The sequence below is a fragment of the Ranitomeya variabilis genome, chromosome 5, assembly GCF_051348905.1.
Source record: "Ranitomeya variabilis isolate aRanVar5 chromosome 5, aRanVar5.hap1, whole genome shotgun sequence".
In the NCBI taxonomy this organism is placed as follows: Eukaryota; Metazoa; Chordata; class Amphibia; order Anura; family Dendrobatidae; genus Ranitomeya; species Ranitomeya variabilis.
Window position 1 is genome coordinate 439,958,345 of NC_135236.1, and position 19,051 is coordinate 439,977,395.

At 42.0% G+C, this 19,051-nt stretch overlaps 1 protein-coding gene across 14 annotated transcripts in view; it reads left to right on the top strand.

The window, feature by feature from the left end:
* Positions 1-19,051, top strand: part of SYT1 (synaptotagmin 1) — a 1,039,255-nt gene that overhangs the window by 849,072 nt on the left and 171,132 nt on the right. For all 14 annotated transcript variants that reach the window (XM_077265350.1, XM_077265357.1, XM_077265356.1 and 11 more), the window contains one exon: positions 1,205-1,372. In XM_077265350.1, the coding sequence (XP_077121465.1) occupies positions 1,205-1,372 (168 nt within the window). The remainder of the gene's footprint in view (positions 1-1,204; positions 1,373-19,051) is intronic.

Genomic DNA, 19,051 nt, shown 5'->3' on the forward strand with positions numbered 1-19,051 from the left:
TGATAACTCCATCTCCCTGGGGCAGCAAAATGCTGTCGCCAGAGAGACACCTCGGATCATCACATCACATGGCCTGACAGAGGCCCCCTGCTGGCTGCAACTGGGGAACATGCCCCTCTTCTAGATACACCCCTGAATAAGTCATATTGAATGTAGTTTTCAAGATGGTACAACTTGTTTTGCTTACCTTTATTTTTGCATTGAACAGTTGACAAAGCCTTATTATTACAGGCCTTGGCCTCAAACACTGAAGTATTGTTTTTAAAGGCTGAAATGTCACATGCCAGCAATGTAAGATGCAGCATGTTAGGTGTCAAGTTCCCGTCGCTGCACAAGGGGAATCTCAAACTATGTCTGCTGTGGCCTCCCATTCTCCTCCAGCCACAGTGGAACCTACTCAGCGGAGACATCGGTCCCAGCGTCTGACTCAGCCTGATACTGTGCAAATGGTTACTGCTGCCTTTCCAGGCTCTGCTTTTGTAGCCAGCACTGGTCAGCGGCAAGCAGGCCTTTCTGGGACTAAGTCCTGCTTTTCACGCACTGAGCATGCCCACGGGAGGACCTCTCATTGCAGGTCGGGGGTCACACGCTCAGGTCCTGTAGCAGCTTCCATTGGTCCACCATGAAGGTCCTGAAGAGCTGCAACTATAAAAGGTTTGCATGGCTGCACGGCCATGCACTAGTATCAAATGTGTTTGGCTCATGCCAGTGGATACTATACCACTCTGTACATATGTGATTTGAGGATGTAGCTTTGGGACTGTACACTCAGGCAGGCAGCTGGCGTCAGTGGGGGCAATTAGCCTTGGCTTAGCAACTGGTTCCTTCATGTGAGTGGTTAGCATAGAAGAGTTCCAGAGCAAGCACAACCCTTAGTTAGGGTAATAGTTCTGTGTACAGCGCGACTCTGAGTCAACAGAGATCATTTCCAGTTCACACGGGGTGAAGCTTAACCCACGTGTGAGCTCAGAGGTTATCCGCCGTTACTTTACAGCAGATTTCTCTGCACGGTGGACCCCGGGCTGTGAACGCACCTTGAAGCTACCTATCTATACTCAGTGCGTTCCGCTAGCCCTAACACAGCATTTCATCTATTAAAATAAGTACCAAAGAGATTCATTATATGTTGGGTGTATTGTAAAAATAATGTACCTACATATCTATAGTATTATATCACCAATCAACAATATTTTGTTTTTCACAGGTGCCCTATGCAGAATTAGGAGGGAAGACATTAGTGATGAATGTTTATGATTTTGATCGCTTTTCTAAGCATGACGTCATCGGAGAGGTAAAGGTGCCCATGAACACTGTTGACTTCGGTCATGTGACAGAAGAATGGCGAGATCTTATTAGTGCTGAAAAAGAAGAGGTAAGGCATAATAAACTACCTAGTGGTAGATGCATAAAGTATAACTTAATATGAAAGAATATTGTTCAATTTAAAAAATTAAGCAATTCAAAATATACACCTCTAGTATATAGTAAGGGGATTAAAGAAAACAGTTTTTTTTCCTTTGATCTAATGTAAGTTAGTTGTTCTGAGCTGCATTCATATCAAAGGTTGCGGTATATACAATTGATTTGTTATTTTCTGCATTCATTATTGTTTGTTAATGAGAAATAAGTCAATATCAAAGGCAACAGAAAAATCAGAAATCTACAAGCTTTTTGACTTAGGGATTCTATGTTGTTTTTTTTCCTCCATTATCGTTTTTTTTTTTTAAATTTCCAATATCTTTTCATTTACTTACGTTATATTGGTCTAACACATAATGTTGGTTAATCAAAAGGTGATATTTTTTGCTGTTTGAGAAACTATGACTTCAAGCTGTGTTACTTTCTAGACTTGCTTCATTAGACTGTCCAGATATGGCACATGTTGACAAATCAGCCTCTTAGAATATCGTGTTATATTTTTCTCTTGTAAAGTTTGTCACCCTAGTTCCATCATCCACAGTGTTTTGGCCTGATTCATATTTTGCCAGTTGGTCAATACACCAAGCAAAGCAATAAAAAACAAGATATTGTCAAAATGTATATAAGTATTACAACTATTTTTACTCAACATTCATATAAGGTATCACAATCAATCAACGTTTAGGTTATGTTCACATGATGATTACAAAAACCAAAGCGTTAGCAATAAAAATGTGGACGCGTTTTTACTAGAGGTGAGCAAACTTGTTTGGAAAACATTTGTAAATCTCAAATTCAGCACGAATGTTGCACATTCGGATTCATGTTCGAATTCCCTAGCTTTTTCCCTAAAAATAAGCAAAAGTCGGCCAAAGTTCGGTAAATGTTTCCGGCAGCAGCACTGGCCACAAAACGTCCCTCACACGTGCACACTGATGACACACAGATGACATCTGTAATATAAAAACATTTGCCACTGCTCAGTTTAAATGTGTAATACCAAACTGTACTCTACTGTTAGGGATGAGCAAGTAGTGAAATATTCGGACTCGCTATACTCATACCGAGTACACTGTAATGCTCGGGTATTCAGTACGAGTAGCGAGTCCAATGTTAGTCAATGGAAAAAGGCGAGTAAATGTCTACACATAGTATAGGTATATATATATATATATATATATATATATGTCATTGACACACATATATATATAGCTTTATATTTCATAGAGAGTTAGATAGCAGAAAAGCCGGTAATTCAATTGTCGGGTTCTGTAAAATCATTGCAGAACCCGACAGGATATGAGACATGGTTTACTTACAGTAAACCATTTCAGAAAAGTTAGATTTTTATATATCCCTCCCTAATAATGTTAGTAGTGAGTGTGTGTGTGTGTGTGTGTGTGTGTGTGTGTGTGTGTGTGTGTGTGTGTGTGTGTGTGTGTAAAATTTGGGAGCTGTAGGGGTTAAAGGATTAATTCACGAAAAAAACCTGGCATAGTCTCCCGCGCAATTTTCTCCAACAAAGAGGGAAAGCCAGTGACTGAGGGCAAATATTAATAGCCTAGAGAGAGACCATTGTTATTGCCCCCCCAGCTAAAAACATCTGCCCCCAGCCACCCCAGAAAAGGCGCATCTGTAAGATATTCCAGCACTTAAGCCTCTCTCTTCCCATTGCCCTGTAGCATTGGCATATAGGGTAATTAGGGGTTATTGTATTGTATTGTATTGTATTGTAAGGTGGCATTAAGCCTGGTTAATATTGGAGTGGTGTCAATAAGACACCTATCCATTATTAATCCAATAGCAGGAAAGGTTAAAAATACACACACATATTAAGAATAAAGTATTTTAATTAAAGAATCAAACACACAGGTATTATTTTATTGCACACTCAATCTAAGCTAAGCCCTCGTTCTTCTGTATAAAAAAAAATCCAAAATAAAAATGCAACAATATCCCATACCTGTCCGCTGTACAGTCAAGTCCCACGCTGTAATCCATGTCTGGGGGCATTTACATTTTACAACCGGGAGCTCTGGTAATACGACTGCTCCGGTTTGTAAACAACTGGGGAATGAATGAATGAATGACATGCAGGGAAGGAGCTTCGGTGACTAGCGATGCCATCAGTGAAGCTGCGCCCCCGGCGGCATGCACTCATATGAACTCTGTAGCGTGGAAAAGTTTCGGAATATTTTCCCAAGCTACAGAGTTCATATGAGTTCATGCCGCCAGGGGGTGCAGATTCGGTGACGGCACTGCTAGTCACCGAAGCTCTGCTCCCTGCATTTCATTCATTCCCCAGTCTTTCACAGCCAGGAGCGGCCGCATTAGCAGCGCTCCCGGTTGTAAATGTAAATTCCCCCAGACATGGATTACATTGTGGGACATGACTGTACGGCGGACAGGTATGGGATATTGTTGCTTTTTTATTTTGGATTTTTTTTTACAGTAGAACTAGGGCTTCGCTTGGATTGAGCATGCAATAAAGATGTTAAAACCTGTGTGTTTGATTCTTTCATTAAAATACTTCATTCTTAATGTGTGTGTGTGTATTTTTAACCCTTTCCTGCTATTGGATTAATAATGGATAGGTGTCTTATTGACACCTCTCCATTATTAACCAGACTTAATGTCACCTTACAATAGCAAGGTGACATTAACCCCTTATTACCCCATATGCCAATGCCACAGGATAGTGAGAAGAGAAAGAGGCAAAGTGCCGGAATAGGTGCATCTTACAGATGCACCTTTTCTGAGGTGGCTGGGGGTTATATGTTTTTAGCCAGGGGCAATAACCATGGTCCCTCTGTAGGCTATTAATATCTGCCCTCAGTGGCTGGCTTTCCCTCTCTGGCACAGAAAATTGCGCTGGAGCCCACACCAGTTTTTTCGTGAATTAATCCTTTAATTTAACCCCTACAGCTCCCAAATTTTACACACACACTACTAACATTATTAGAGAGGGTTATACAAAAATCTAATGGATATGCAATGGTTTACTGTATGTAAGCCATGCCTCATATGCTGTTGGGTTCTGCAATCATTTTACAGAACCCGACAATTGAATTACCGGCTTTTCTGCTATCTTACTCTCATTGAAATATAAAGATATATGTGTGTGTGTCAATGACATATATATATATATACTGTATATATATATATATATATATATATATATATATACTAGATGGTGGCCCGATTCTAACGCATCGGGTATTCTAGAATATGTATGCGTAGTATATTGCACAGCCCACGCAGTATATTGCACAGCCACGCAGTACATTGCGCAGCCCACGTAGTACATTGCGCAGCCACGCAGTACATTGTGCAGCCCACGCAGTACATTGCGCAGCCACGCAGTACATTGCGCAGCCCACATAGTACATTGCACAGCCCACGCAGTACATTGCGCAGCCCACGCAGTACATTGCGCAGCCCATGCAGTACATTGCATGTCCACGTAGTATATTGCCCAGTCAAGTAGTATTTTGCCCAGTCATGTAGTATAATGCTTCATACAGTTATGGCCCCATAGATGCCCCATATAATGCTCCATGCAGTTCTTTATGGCCCCATAGATGCCCCATATAATGCTCCATGCAGTTATGGCCCCATAGATGCCCCATATAATGCTCCATGCAGTTCTTTATGGCCCCATAGATGCCCCATATAATGCCCCATATATTGCTCCATGCAGTTATGGCCCCATAGATGGCCCATATAATGCTCCATGCAGATATGGCCCCATAGATGGCCCATATAATGCTCCATGCAGTTATGGCCCCATAGATGCCCCATGTAATGCTCCATGCAGTTCTTTATGGCCCCATAGACGCTCCATACAGCATTGTGCCACATGTAATGCTGCTGCTGAGGCAATAAAAACAAAATATCACTTACTCACCTCTCGTCGCTGCTCCTCAGCGTCCCGTCTCTCCGCACTGACTGTTCAGGCACAGGGCGGCACAGTTATATACTGCGTGGGCTGTGCTATATACTATGTTCCCTGGGTTATATACTGCGTGGCCTGAGTTATATACTGCGTGGCTGCTATATACTGCGTGGGCTGTGTTATATAGTAAGTGGGCTGTGTTATATATAGTGCGTGGCCTGTATTAACGCATCTGGTATTCTAGAATATGTATGTATGTATGTATATAGCAGCCACATAGTATATAGCACAGGCCACGTACTATTTGTCTGCTATATACTACATGCCTCCTATATACTAAGTATATAACACTGCCCATGTAGTATATAGCACAGGCCCCGCAGTATATCACACAGCACACATAGTATATGACACTGCCCATGTAGTATAGCACAGCCCTGCAGTATATCACACACCTCACGTAGTATATAACACTGCCCATGTAGTATAGCACAGCCCCTGCAGTATATCACACAGCCCACGTAGTATATAACACTGCCCATGTAGTATATAGCACAGCCCCCTGCAGTATGTCACACAGCCCACGCAGTATATAACACTGGCCACGTAGTATATAGCAGCCCCTGCAGTATATCACACAGCCCACGCAGTATTTAGCAGTGTGGGCACCATATCCCTGTCGCTGATTGTTCGCGGCTGGCCACGTAGTATATAGCTTATTATTCTAGAATATGTATGTAGTTTATTTATGAAGATTGAAGAATAATGCAATAATTGGTAAAATATATTTATTATCATTAAATTTTATTAGTCATAGAACTTAATACAATTGAATGAAATTATGAAACAGATCATCAAAATATATAAACCACATTACATGAACTGTAACTGTATTTAAATAAATCATCAGACAAAAGAAGGACATTGACACTATAATATATTTATTAACAATATTAAGCCAAAATATTTTTGTACACCACATTTCTTGTGAATACCTTTTGACTACCTATAAGCAACTTTCCTTGTAAAGGGGTAGGAAGAACTTGCACCTTGATGTTGGATCTCATTTTAACTCTTGAAAATGCAACGTAGAGTTGTCCATGACCAAAAACGGGCTGCAGTAGATATATGCCAACACGGTGTAGAGTTTGACCTTGTGACTTGTTTATTGTCATGGCAAAAGCTGGTTTTAAAGTTGAGGATTCTGTTTACGTTCTTGTTTAATGGCCATGACAATAGAAGACATTTCAGTACCATTTTGTATAGCCCTCTGTTCCTCCTCAGCTTGAACGGCGGCAGCAAATGGGCTTATTTTTTGTAAATGTACAGCAATTTGGTTCATCAGTTCAGCATCACACTTTTTGTTTTCTTTTAGGTTCATCCTTTGTTCTGTAGCCTCATTTGTATCAATGATGTATAATTGTGCAAATTTTGGTGGTTGTCCTATTTCTGGGTGAAGTGTTCCAGTGCGGTGGTAGATCTGGCCGTGAATTTTAAAACAATACGGTCCGAATCCAGGGGGCGGTGCAATGTTGGCACCGAATGAAGCAAAAGCATGAGAACTGTTGATGCTTCTGATATTTTCCATGAAATTTCTACTGTGTTGATGCATTCCTTTCATTAACTGCTCAAACAGATCTGAGTAGTGAGGTCTCGGTAGCATAACTTTTCCTTTTTGGCAGCATTGAGTAAACTGATTGTCAGATGGTTTTTCATCAATGAAATTCAGAGAGTCGCATTTAGAGCAAACTGCATTCATATTCCCACAGTAGTGTTCATGAATTGTACTTTCATTGTCTGTTACGCAATGTGCAAGTTGTTGAATATTGTCCTGGTCGTGCCTTAGTTGGTAGAGTATTCGTTTTTTATGAATTTGGCGATCATGTTGTTCCTGTCGTACAACAGTTTGTTTTGGTGTCTCCGGTTGGCGACGTTGTCTGTGAGATTCCGCATCCTGGGCTTGTCTAGCAGCAGTTTGTTGTAGTGTCTCCTGTTGGCGAAGTTGTCTGTGAGATTCCACATCCTGTTCCCGATGTTGTTGTTTTCTTGCTGCTGCTGCTTTTCTGTCATCCTCATTGGTGCATTTTCGTTTATGACCCATTCTAAGATAGAAACACAGGGAGATGCCGCCCATACAGGGAGATGCAGGCACACACCCTACACAATGGCGGCACTTGACAGCAGTGGAGGACAATGATGATTCCAGAATTCGCGGCAGACTGTGCCCGTCGCTGATTGGTCGAGGCAGGCTGGCCTCGACCAATCAGCAAGGCGGGATTTCTGAGATAGACAGACAATTAGACCCTTAGACAACACAATGGCAGCACTTGAAAGCAGTGGAGGACAATGCCCATCGCTGATTGGTCGAGGCCGGCTGGCCTCGACCAATCAGAGACTGTGCCCATCGCTGATTGGTCGAGGCCTGGCGGCCTCGACCAATCAGAGACGTGGGATTTCCAGGACAGACAGACAATTAAACCCTTAGATAATTTTATATATATATATATATATATATATATATATATATATATACACCAATACTATGCTGGTGGGAGATCCAAATAGTACTCGGCGAGTAGTGAAATACTCGCTATATTCCAATATTCCAAGAACAGCGAGTACTTCATTTCGAGTACCGAATACCCACGATATACTCGCTCATCTCTATCTACTGTAAGATAAATAAAATATTGCACACTTTTTACTTTGTGTCGGTTATAAGCTGTTTGCAGGCATGCTATTAAACCCCTCAAGGATGCTGTGAACTGTTAAACTGTTCCTACAGTTTTAATTCCCTGATTGGCATCTTACAATACACGTTACTTCTAGTCCAACAATGGCTCAAAGCACAATTATCTACCTCATCATTTAACTAAAAGTCTGTACACCACTTCTGCATATCACCAGACATATTGTTACTGAGTTATAGTCTACAGTAGTGTTCCCCAACTCCGGTCCTCAAGAGCCACCAACAGGTCATGTTTTGAGGATTTCCTTAGTATTGCACAGGTTATTGAATGCTTGCCTTTCCAGGTGATGCAATTATCACCTGTGTAATACTAAGGAAATCCTGAAAACATGACCTGTTGGTGGCTCTTGGGGACCAAAGTTGGGGAACACTGGTCTACAGCTTTCTATCCAGTTACATCCCAGTCAGTGAGAAAATAAATTGGGTCTGCATATTACTATTATAGGGCCAGTTATCACATATAGGATAACTTTTTATACAATTATCTGTTTAGCTTTCTTGCACGTTGTATCTGTTGCATTGTACATAATTCAAATGTTCTCACTGGACTTTCCAATATAAACATTTTGACACATGTAGCTATAGCTACCTACACTAGACCTTTTCCTACCCTAAGAAATGTGTCCTCTTTTATTATCTCAGCTAAAACATTGGTGGTATATCCCTACATTTAGGATAGGCACAGCAGGGCTTTGCATAGCAAATATTTGATACAACATGACATGGGATGGAGCTGAATGTATCAGACTCACAATGTATCAGACTCAAAGCGCACATGATTTTCATTACCTTTAATGTACAAACTACATTGTGAGAGCCACAAGAATGATTTACCCTGTGGCCTAATTACAATAAATAACAGGGGACTTCTATATCCCATTGTACTGTATGACAGCTTGGTCTTACAGGGGTTTTCTACCTTCAAAAAAGTGGTTTCCAAACTATTGCATAGTTGGAAAATAACAAATGCAGATAGTATTGCCCATTCCCAAGTCCAGTGCCAACTGTCCACCTCTTCTCCGATCTGTGTGTTGGCTGCGGGGGTGACATCATGAAAAGAGCACACATTACCATTTGCCACCATCCACTGAGCTCAATAAATTCGACCATCTACAACTAAGCAATCATTTGTGTGCCACGTTTGTGAATTTCGAACATTCCTTTAAGGTATATCATATACGAGCCTAATTATGTAATCTATGGAGATAATTATCAAAATCTATGAAATGTCATTTACTGCAATTACGGTAGTTATCTTGAATTCTTTTATTGCAACTTTTGGTCACAAAACACACTATAATTTCCATGTCTAAGGGCTAGGTTCGCATTGTGTTAGTGACATCCGTTTGATGGATCCATTACTAAGCGGCGCTAATGCAATGTAACGGATCCTTTAATGCACCCATTGCCATCCATTATCATATCACATCCTAACGCATGTCAAAATCGGCATGCGTTAGCGATGGTCTGTTACTTTGTGACGCACTCTCAAACGCGGTCTACCGCATTTTCGGGTACATTAGGTCTAACGCACAGTGAACGGACACGTCCACTGTGCATAGACCTCCATTACTAATGCATGCCAACGCAATGGTAGCATGCGTTAGTGCATGCGTTAACACAATTGTAGAAAAAAGAGATTTTGGGCATCAGCATTAGCGCATCCGTTTAACGGATCCATTAAAACAGATCGCCCTAAAGCAATGTGAACCTAGCCTAAGGTGTGCACATTTTTTAACCTAGAAGTGTATTTTTATTGAACTACTGCATCCACTCCCAACAGTAGAAAAGCAAAACTCTAGCCAACCTATAAATAGGAATCTGGATTCTGGAAAGCTCCATTTTGAAATATTGCTGAAAAAATGGTATGCTGAAGCCAGCAACATGATCTAAAGTCTCCTGAGACAAAGGGCAGGAAAAAGTAAGTACTGTCACCTAGAGACAATCAATAAAGACATAAAACACTACAACACTACAACACGCAATAAAAATGAACAGAGGAAAATGCGATCTGAGGCACTAATCGGTCAGGCAAAGTAAAAACCCTGAACATTTCATAGAATATGACACCTGAAAAATATGTATTTTCTGTAACAGACATGAAAAATATATCAACATGTTTTCTGATTGCATATTATAGAGACCAATTCAATTAGCATGCTTTTTAATAGAATATTCAGTTGTACATTTGCTGCAATACACTGTTTAATGAAATATTAAATCTTAATTTAGTTCTACTATCAGTACAAAACACACAAACACTTTTAACCTGTGATTTTTGGGAATTATTTTCTCATCCCTATGTAAACCTTTTTGTTTTCTCTTTTAATGCCTTTATTAACTACTAGATGGTGGCCCGATTCTAACGCATCGGGTATTCTAGAATATCTATGTAGTTTATTTATGAAGTTTTCAGAATAATGCAATTTATATGCAGGATTTGGCCGGCCGGGCGCGACCAATTAGCGAAGCGTGGTTCAAATTCTGCACCAATTCGCAGCCGGACTGCGCCTGTCGCCGGCCGAGCGTGACTAATCAGTGAAGCCAGGGCCAGCTCCAGGTTTTTGAGATCCCCGGTGAAAGAGTCTCAGTGGGCCCCCTCTTTAACACATACCACGATTCATGATGCACAGATACAGCAGTGAAATACACCACAGCCAATTAGCATATAACACAGCCCACGTAGCATATAACACAGCCCACGTAGCAAATAGCACAGCCACGTAGCATATAGCACAGGCCACGTAGTATATAGCACAGGCCACGTAGTATATAACACAGCCCACGTAGCATATAGCACAGCCTACGTAGCATATAACACAGCCACGTAGTATATAGCACAGCCACATAGTATATAGCACAGCCCACATAGTATATAGCACAGCCACGTAATATATTGCACAGCTACATAGTATATAGCACAGCTCACGTAGTATATAGCATAGCTCACGCAGTATATAACACAGCCACATAGTATATTGCACAGCCACGTAATATATTGCATAGCCCATGTAGTATATAGCACAGAGACGCAGTATATAATACAGCTTACGCAGTATATAACACAGCCCACGTAGTATATAGCACAGCGATGTAGTATATAGCACAGCCCACGTAGTTTATAGCACAAAGACGTAGTATATACCACAGCCCACATAGTATATAGCAATGTGGGCACCATATCCCTGTTAAAAAAATAATTAAAATAAAAAATAGTTATATTCTCACCTTCTGTCGGCCCCCGGATCCAGGTGAGGCATTTAGAGATGCTCCTCATGACACTCCGGTCCCAAGTATGCATTGCGGTCTGGCGAGATGATGACGTAGCGGTCTCACGAGACTGCTAAGTCATCATCTCGCGAGACCGCAGTGCATGGCCCGGAGCGTCGCAAGGAGCGGAAAAGGCGCCTGAAGGTGAGTATGTAATGATTTTTTATTTTTTTATTATTTTTAACATTAGATCTTTTTACAATTGATGCTGCATAGGCAGCATCAATAGTAAAAAGTTGGTCACACAGGGTTAATAGCAGCGTTAACGGACTGCGTTACACCGTGGCATAACGCGGTGTAACGCAGCTATTAACCCTGTGTGAGCGCTGACTGGAGGGGAGTATGGAGGGGGCACTGACAGAGTAGGAAGGGGTGAATTTGCGGCAGGACTGTACCCATCGCTGATTGGTTGCAGCCTGCCGGCAGCGACCAATCAGCGGCGCAAGATTTCCATGACAGACAGACAGACAGAAAGACAGACAGACAAACAGACGGAAGTGCCCCTTAGACGATTATATATATAGATGTCTGAAACTGCCTTAAAAGCCAGCCATTGTTTTCCATTTTGCCTCTCCCCATTACTGCAGTTGTATTACTTTTTTTACTGTTGTGGATGTAAGAGACCTTGTTTTTTGTGCAAGAATTTGGTTTTATTTTTCAGTACTGCATGGGAGTGTATATAAGTACTGTGCAATTTATATACAATTTTTGAGCCAACTATAGAAAAAATATTTACATTTCTTTTTAATTATTTTTTATACTGTTCACATTACGAGTTATACTGTACATTATAAAATGTAGGCATTTGTTTTACTGGAGCTCTATATGTGTGTCCTACACTATACACGCTGTACTATACATACCGTAAAGAGTATATGAATATAAAAAATCCTTCAGAAGTGCTTGATTTACCTATACAGATTTGTTCCGTTGTTTGACCATAAATTCATATTTCCTTTTGTGTTCTGTTTTTATGAGTATTTTGAGAACGTTTTTACATTTTTATTTTTTGGTGAATAAGTTAATAATGCTCGTTCCTATAGAGCTGTAAAACTTTCCAAATTGCTTAACCCCTTCATGACGGAGCCGTTTTTAATTTTTGCATTTTTGTTTTTCGCTCCCCTCCTTCCCAAAGCCATAACTTTTTTTTTTTTCCGTAAATATGGCCATGTGAGGGCTTGCTTTTTGTGGGATGAGTTGTTCTTTTGAATGACATCATTGGTTTTACCATGTCTTGTACTAGAAAATAGTAGAAAAATTCCAAGTGCGGTGGAATTGCAAAAAAAGAGCCATCCCAAACTTGTTTTTTGTTTGGCTTTTTTGCTAGGTTCAATAAATGCTAAAACTGACCTGACATTGTGATTCTCCAGGTTATTAGGAGTTCATAGACACCAAACATGTGTAGGTTATGTTTTATCTTTGTGGTGAAAAAATATTCCAAACTGTGCTAAAAAATAATAAAAGATTGCGCAATTTTCCGATACCCGTAATGTTTCCATTTTTCAGGATCTCGGGTTGGGTGAGGGCTTATTTTTTGCGCACCGAGCTGACATTTTTAATGATACCATTTTGGTCCAGATATGTTCTTTTAATCGCCCATTATTACATTTTAATACAATGTTGCAGCGACCAACAGGTGACTTGTCGTGGCTTTGATGTGGGCTCAGCGCCGTAGCCCACATCAAAGGTGGAGACACTACATGCGAAGTACTAGTACAGCACTGTGGCAGATTGTTCCAGTTGTTTGGCTGTAAATTAATATTGTCTTTTGTGTTCTGATTTTTTCGCAATTATATCAAGAATGTGAGAGCTGAAACCCATATTAAAACTTTCAAAAGGGCCCGATTTACCTATGTGAAACATTTAGAGCCGATTTGTCCAGTTGTTGGACTGTTAATTAATATTTGTGTTTCCTTTTGTTAGCAAATATTTTGGGAAAAGTGGGTCCCCGGAAGTTGACATCTGGTCTAAAACTTCCAGAATAGTTTGGTTTACCTATGTGCCAAACATGGTGTAGATTGGTTTAGTTTTTTAGTCGTATGTAAAGAACAGACAACAGACATCAGAAATTCATATATAATTACTCTGCTTCAAATAGAGCTATTCGGTGTAACTGTTTGCTGTTTGTGCTTGTGATTAAAAACTTTTCTAATGATATGAAGCCAACATATGAGTTATTATGCACAGACTTGTTACATTTCTCTCGTGGTGTCCTGAAGAAACTTAAATTCATATTTTCTTTTGTGTTCCAGCACCGATCCATTTTTTAACCCACTACCAGTAATGATTGAGACTGTGGTCCCAGCTCACTTCAGGTCATTGACCAGGTCCTTCAGTCTAGTTCTGGGCTGTTTCCTGACCTTTTTCAGAATGACCCTTACCCTACAAGGCAAGATCTTGCAAGGGGGTCTGGCCGAGGAAAATTGACAGCCGTCTTTTGTTTCTTCCATTTTCTAATAATTGTGGCAACAGTTATTGCCTTCACACCAAACTGCTTGCCTATTGTTAAGTAGCTCATCCCAGCCTTGTACAGGTCTACAATTTTGTCCCTGGTGTCCTTAGACAGCACTTTGGTGTTGGTGATGGTGGAGAAGTTGGAGTGTGATTGACTGAGTGTGTGGAGGTGTCTTATATACAATTAATGAGTTTAAAAAAAGTGCAATTAATACAGGTAATGAGTGCAGAGTAGGAAGGCTTCTTAAGGAAAAACTAACAAGTCTGTGAGAGCCAGAATTTTTGCTGGTTGGTAGGTGATCAAATACTCATTAAATCCAATAAAATGCTATTTAATTATGTAAAAATCATACAATGTGATTTTCTGAGTGTTATTTTTAGATTCTGTCTCTCACAGTTTAAGTGTACCTCGGATAAAAATTACAGACCTCTCCATTCTTTGTAGGTGTATAATGTATATAGGTCCTAATTAATTGAAGCGATTACACGATTAAACCAGAAATCTGACATAAATCACTTTGCGACTTTCGGCGGTTCCACGTCAGTTTTGCCCAACCCTGCAAAAATTGCCAAAGGTGTGTCACAACAGGGGCAGAACTGAGGTGTGATGCCACAGCTCATCTAATTTATTATGAGCTGCAGCATACTTCATGTTAGAAATCTTAAAATGGTACTCCAGTCCCCAGAGGCACAAGCTGCTTTTCAGATGTGCCCAATTCATTAAGAGGAGTGGACCTCTTGATGAATCAGGCTTATCTAATTCCAACATGTTCTATCAACAAGACTGGCATGAATAATGCCTGTCTTATTGAATTGGAGCCAAAGAAATAATAGGAGAGCTGAAAGCTAGTCTTAAATATTTGAAAAGAACAGACTTACCCATATTACAAATTTGGTATAGATTGGTCTGTTTGGCCATTAATGAATTATAACTTTAAATTCTGTCTTTTGCCAAATATCTTGAGAAACAATCTTGCATCAACTAATTTTAGTAAAACTGAAAATGTTCTAATGAAAGTTATATTACACTGGGTTCCAAATTATTATGCAAATAATATTTCCTCATATTTTCTCTAAATTACCTATCTGAATTGCAGTCGTTATTTTCCAGTCATCTACTATTCTAGTATAATTGCAATGTTTTGGAACAAACTGCCTATGAAAACAGTATCCTTTCTAAAAAAAATAAACACTCAAAATGCATGTTCCAAATTATTATGCACAGCAGAGTTTTCAACCTTGTTTTTTTATTTTGAACAAAAAAATGGTCAATTGTGAAGTTATAAGCATTATCAGCTTATTACAAAATGAAATCAAACAGTTTTCAATTGAAAACTTTATTCTAGGTGATGTTACATTTGCACATAGGACCCCTTGTTCGAAAGAAGCTTCTGAACTCTCTCATGCATTGAATTTGTCCGTTTTTGGTTGGTTTCTGCTTCAATTGTTTTGCATATGGACAGAATACCCTCCCAGAGCTGTTACTTAGATGTGAACTGCCTCCCGCCATCATAGACACTCCTTTTGAGGATGCTCCAGAGGTTCTCAATGGGGTTGAGGTCAGGGGAAGATGGTGGCCACACCATAAGTTTGTCCTCTTTTATGCCCATAGCAGCCAGAGATGCAGATGTGTTTTTTGCAGCATGAGACGGTGCATTATCATGTATGAAAATGATTTTGCGGCGGAAAGCACGGTTCTTCCTCTTGAACCATAGCAGGAAGTGTTTTTAGAAACTCCACATAGATTATGGAGTTCATCTTTACCCCCTCAGGGATCATAAAGGGGCCGACAATCTCTCTCCCCATGATTCCAGCTCAAAACATTACTCCACCTCCTCCTTGTTGGCGCCTTAGACGTGTTTTCATGGGGTGTCCATCAACTACCCATTCTCCACTCCATCCATCTGGTCCATCGAGCATTGCATGGCACTCATCTTGGAACAAAAAAGTTTGGAAGTCAGTCTTCATGTATCGTTTGGCCCACTGGAGCCGTTTCTGCTTGTGTGCAGTGGATAGAGGTGGTTGACAGGATGGCTTACACAGTGCGCACCTCTGAAGGACCCTGCATCGTTGTTCTGGGGACGTTGGAGGCACCAGCAGCTTCAAAAACTTGTCTGCTGCTATGACAAGGCATTTTTGCAGCTGCTCTTTTAACCTTAGGCAATTGCCTGTTGGAAAGAGTCCTCAATTTTTCCTTATCAGCACGCACACGTGTGTGCCGGGAATCAGCTACATACTTCTTGATTGTGCGATGATCACGATGAAGTGTCTTGGCAATGTTGATTGTAGTCATGCCTTGACCTAAATACTCCACAATTTGTTGCTTCTCAGCAGCCGACACATCCTTTTTCTTTCCAATTTTGGCAAAAAATGTAGGCTGCTTAATAATGTTGAACAGCCTTATAAAGTAGTCTTGCCTTTATTTGGACACACCTGCCAAACTAATTTGCACAGGTATCTGCAATTGCTTTCAGTGATATAAAGAGCCCTGACACACATCACCATCAATGAGTTTAAATGACAAACACAAAAATTCTAACCTTATCACTCCTAAACTCTTTGTGCATAATAATTTGGAACACAGTGTATTTACCTTCTGTTCAGTGAGATATTGATTCAAATCTTACTATTCAAAAAGGTGTGTACTCATTTATGCTGAGCATTTTGTAGATAGACTTATACAAAATGTATAAATGTTTAAATCATCCATCCTTCAAAACTAAAGAAATTAAAAAAATAGACATGATTGATATTCTCGTGTCTAAAAAAGTCAGATAGATCCATTAGTGATGAGCGAGTATACTCATTGCTTGGGTTTTTCTGAGCATGCTCGGGTGGTCTCCAAGTATTTGTGAGTGCTCGGAGATTTAGTTTTTGTTGACGCAGGTGCATGATTTACGGCTGCTAGCCAGTCTGAGTACATGTGGGAGGTTGCCTGGCTGCTAGGGAATCCCCACATGTATTCAAGCTGTCTAGTAGATGCAAATCTTGCAGCTGCGTCAACAAAAACTAAATCTCCGAGTACTCACAAATACTCGGAGACCACCCGAGCATGCTCGGGAAAACTCACTCGTCACTAATCAAAATATATAATTATTTAAATCATCTGTAAAGCACCAAAAAGAAAAAATATGAACCAAACAAATGGCATTGTTTGGAAATTCACAAATTCACAAAAACATACAATAAAATGCAATCAAAATGTCATATGTAGCCCAAAATCAGTAAAAACATTGAAATTGTCATTGCAGGGACCAAAAAAGCAAGCCCTTACACCGCTGTTTTTAGCAATTTCACTTTTTTTTATCTCTAGCAAATTGTGTGGTAAAATGAAGCTACAACTTGTCCAGCAAAAATAACAAACCCTCATTTTTCCTCTGTTAATGGAAAAATACAAACGTTATAGCTCTTCGAAAAAGGGGAGAATAAAATGAAAGTGCAAAAACTAAAAATTCCCAGTTCCTTGAAGGGTTAAGCTTATCCTTAGTGCTATATTTGTATAGAAATGCTTATTCCTGTATAAATACAAAAGAACTTTTTAAGCTATGTTCACAAGATACTGTAAGCTTTGAACCTTTTTCTTATGTTGCCTTTAATGTGCAGTAGTCTCGGCACTTGTTGGCAAGTGCATGAGGCTCGGTTAAGAAAATTAAAACACTTCTGAGCCCTACTTCAGTGTTCACAGGAAGGTTTGCATTTCAAAGGTCGGAAACCTGCAATGGGAAACAACTTTATTGATGCCTGAAAAATAGTATGTGATAATCAGATTTTTGTCAGTAACATCTAAAACAAGTAATTAAATTGAGTCTTTTCAAATGTCTCATAAAATACTCAGGAATAACAATTTAAATGCCAACTGAAGTAAGGGCCAACTAAAATGTGACTGACTTTGTCTTTAAGTCTGCGTTATGTACAATATACTGTATATCTAATATATAATTGCCTAGAATACTACTTCCTGCAATTTGTGCCAACTTCCGTGGCTTTGTCCAGAGCTAATGTCCGGAGATAATGTCCGGAGCTAATGTCCGGAGATAATGTCCGGAGCTAATATCCGGAGCTAATGTCCGGAGCTAATGTCCGGAGCTAATGTCCGGAGATAAGTGACGTCACCAGTGTCCTACACCCAGGCAGAGCACAGGGGCCCCAGGCAGCATATGGGGCCCCAGGCAGAGCACAGAGGCCCCAGGCAGAGCACAGGGGCCCCAGGCAGCATATGGGGCCCCAGGCAGAGCACAGTGGTCCCAGGCAGAGCACAGGGGCCCCAGGCAGCCTATGGGGCCCCAGGCAGAGCACAGTGGCCCCAGGCAGAGCACAGGGGCCCCAGGCAGCATATTGGGCCCCAGGCAGAGCACAGTGGTCCCAGGTAGAGCACAGGGGCCCCAGGCAGCCTATGGGGCCCCAGGCAGAGCACAGGGGCCCCAGGCAGCATATGGGGCCCCAGGCAGAGCACAGGGGCCCCAGGCAGCATATGGGGCCCCAGGCAGAGCACAGGGGCCCCAGGCAGCATATGGGGCCCCAGGCAGAGCACAGTGGCCCCAGGCAGAGCACAGGGGCCCCAGGCAGAACATGGGGCCCCAGGCAGAGCACAGGGGCCCCAGGCAGAGCACAGGGGCCCCAGGCAGCATATGGGGCCCCAGGCAGAGCACAGGGGCCCCAGGCAGCATATGGGGCCCCAGGCAGAGCACAGTGGGCCCAGGCAGAGCACACACCAAATCGGAGGCCGAGGGGCCCCGCCAACCAAATCGGAGCCCGAGGAGCCCCGCCCACCAAATCGAAGGCCGAGCGGCCCCGCCCACCAAAGTGGAGGCCGAGGGGCCCGGCCCCGCCCACCAAAGCGGAGGCCGAGGGGCCCCGCCCACCACATCGAAGGCCGAGCAGCCCCGCCCACCAAAGCAGAGGCCAAGGGGCCCGGCCCCGCCCACCACATCAGAGGCCGAGGGGCCCCGCCCACCAAATTGGAGGCCGAGGGTCCCCGCCCACCAAGTTGGAGGCCGAGGGTCCCCGCCCACCAAATTGGAGGCCGAGGGTCCCCGCCCACCAAATTGGAGGCCGAGGGTCCCCGCCCACCAAATAGGAGGCCGAGGGTCCCCGCCCACCAAATCAAAGGCCGAGGGTCCCCGTCCACCAAATCGGAGGCCGAGGGTCCCCGCCCACCAAATCGGAGGCCGAGGGTCCCCGTCCACCAAATCGGAGGCCGAGGGTCCCCGCCCACCAAATCGGAGGCCGAGGGTCCCCGCCCACCAAATCGGAGGCCGAGGGTC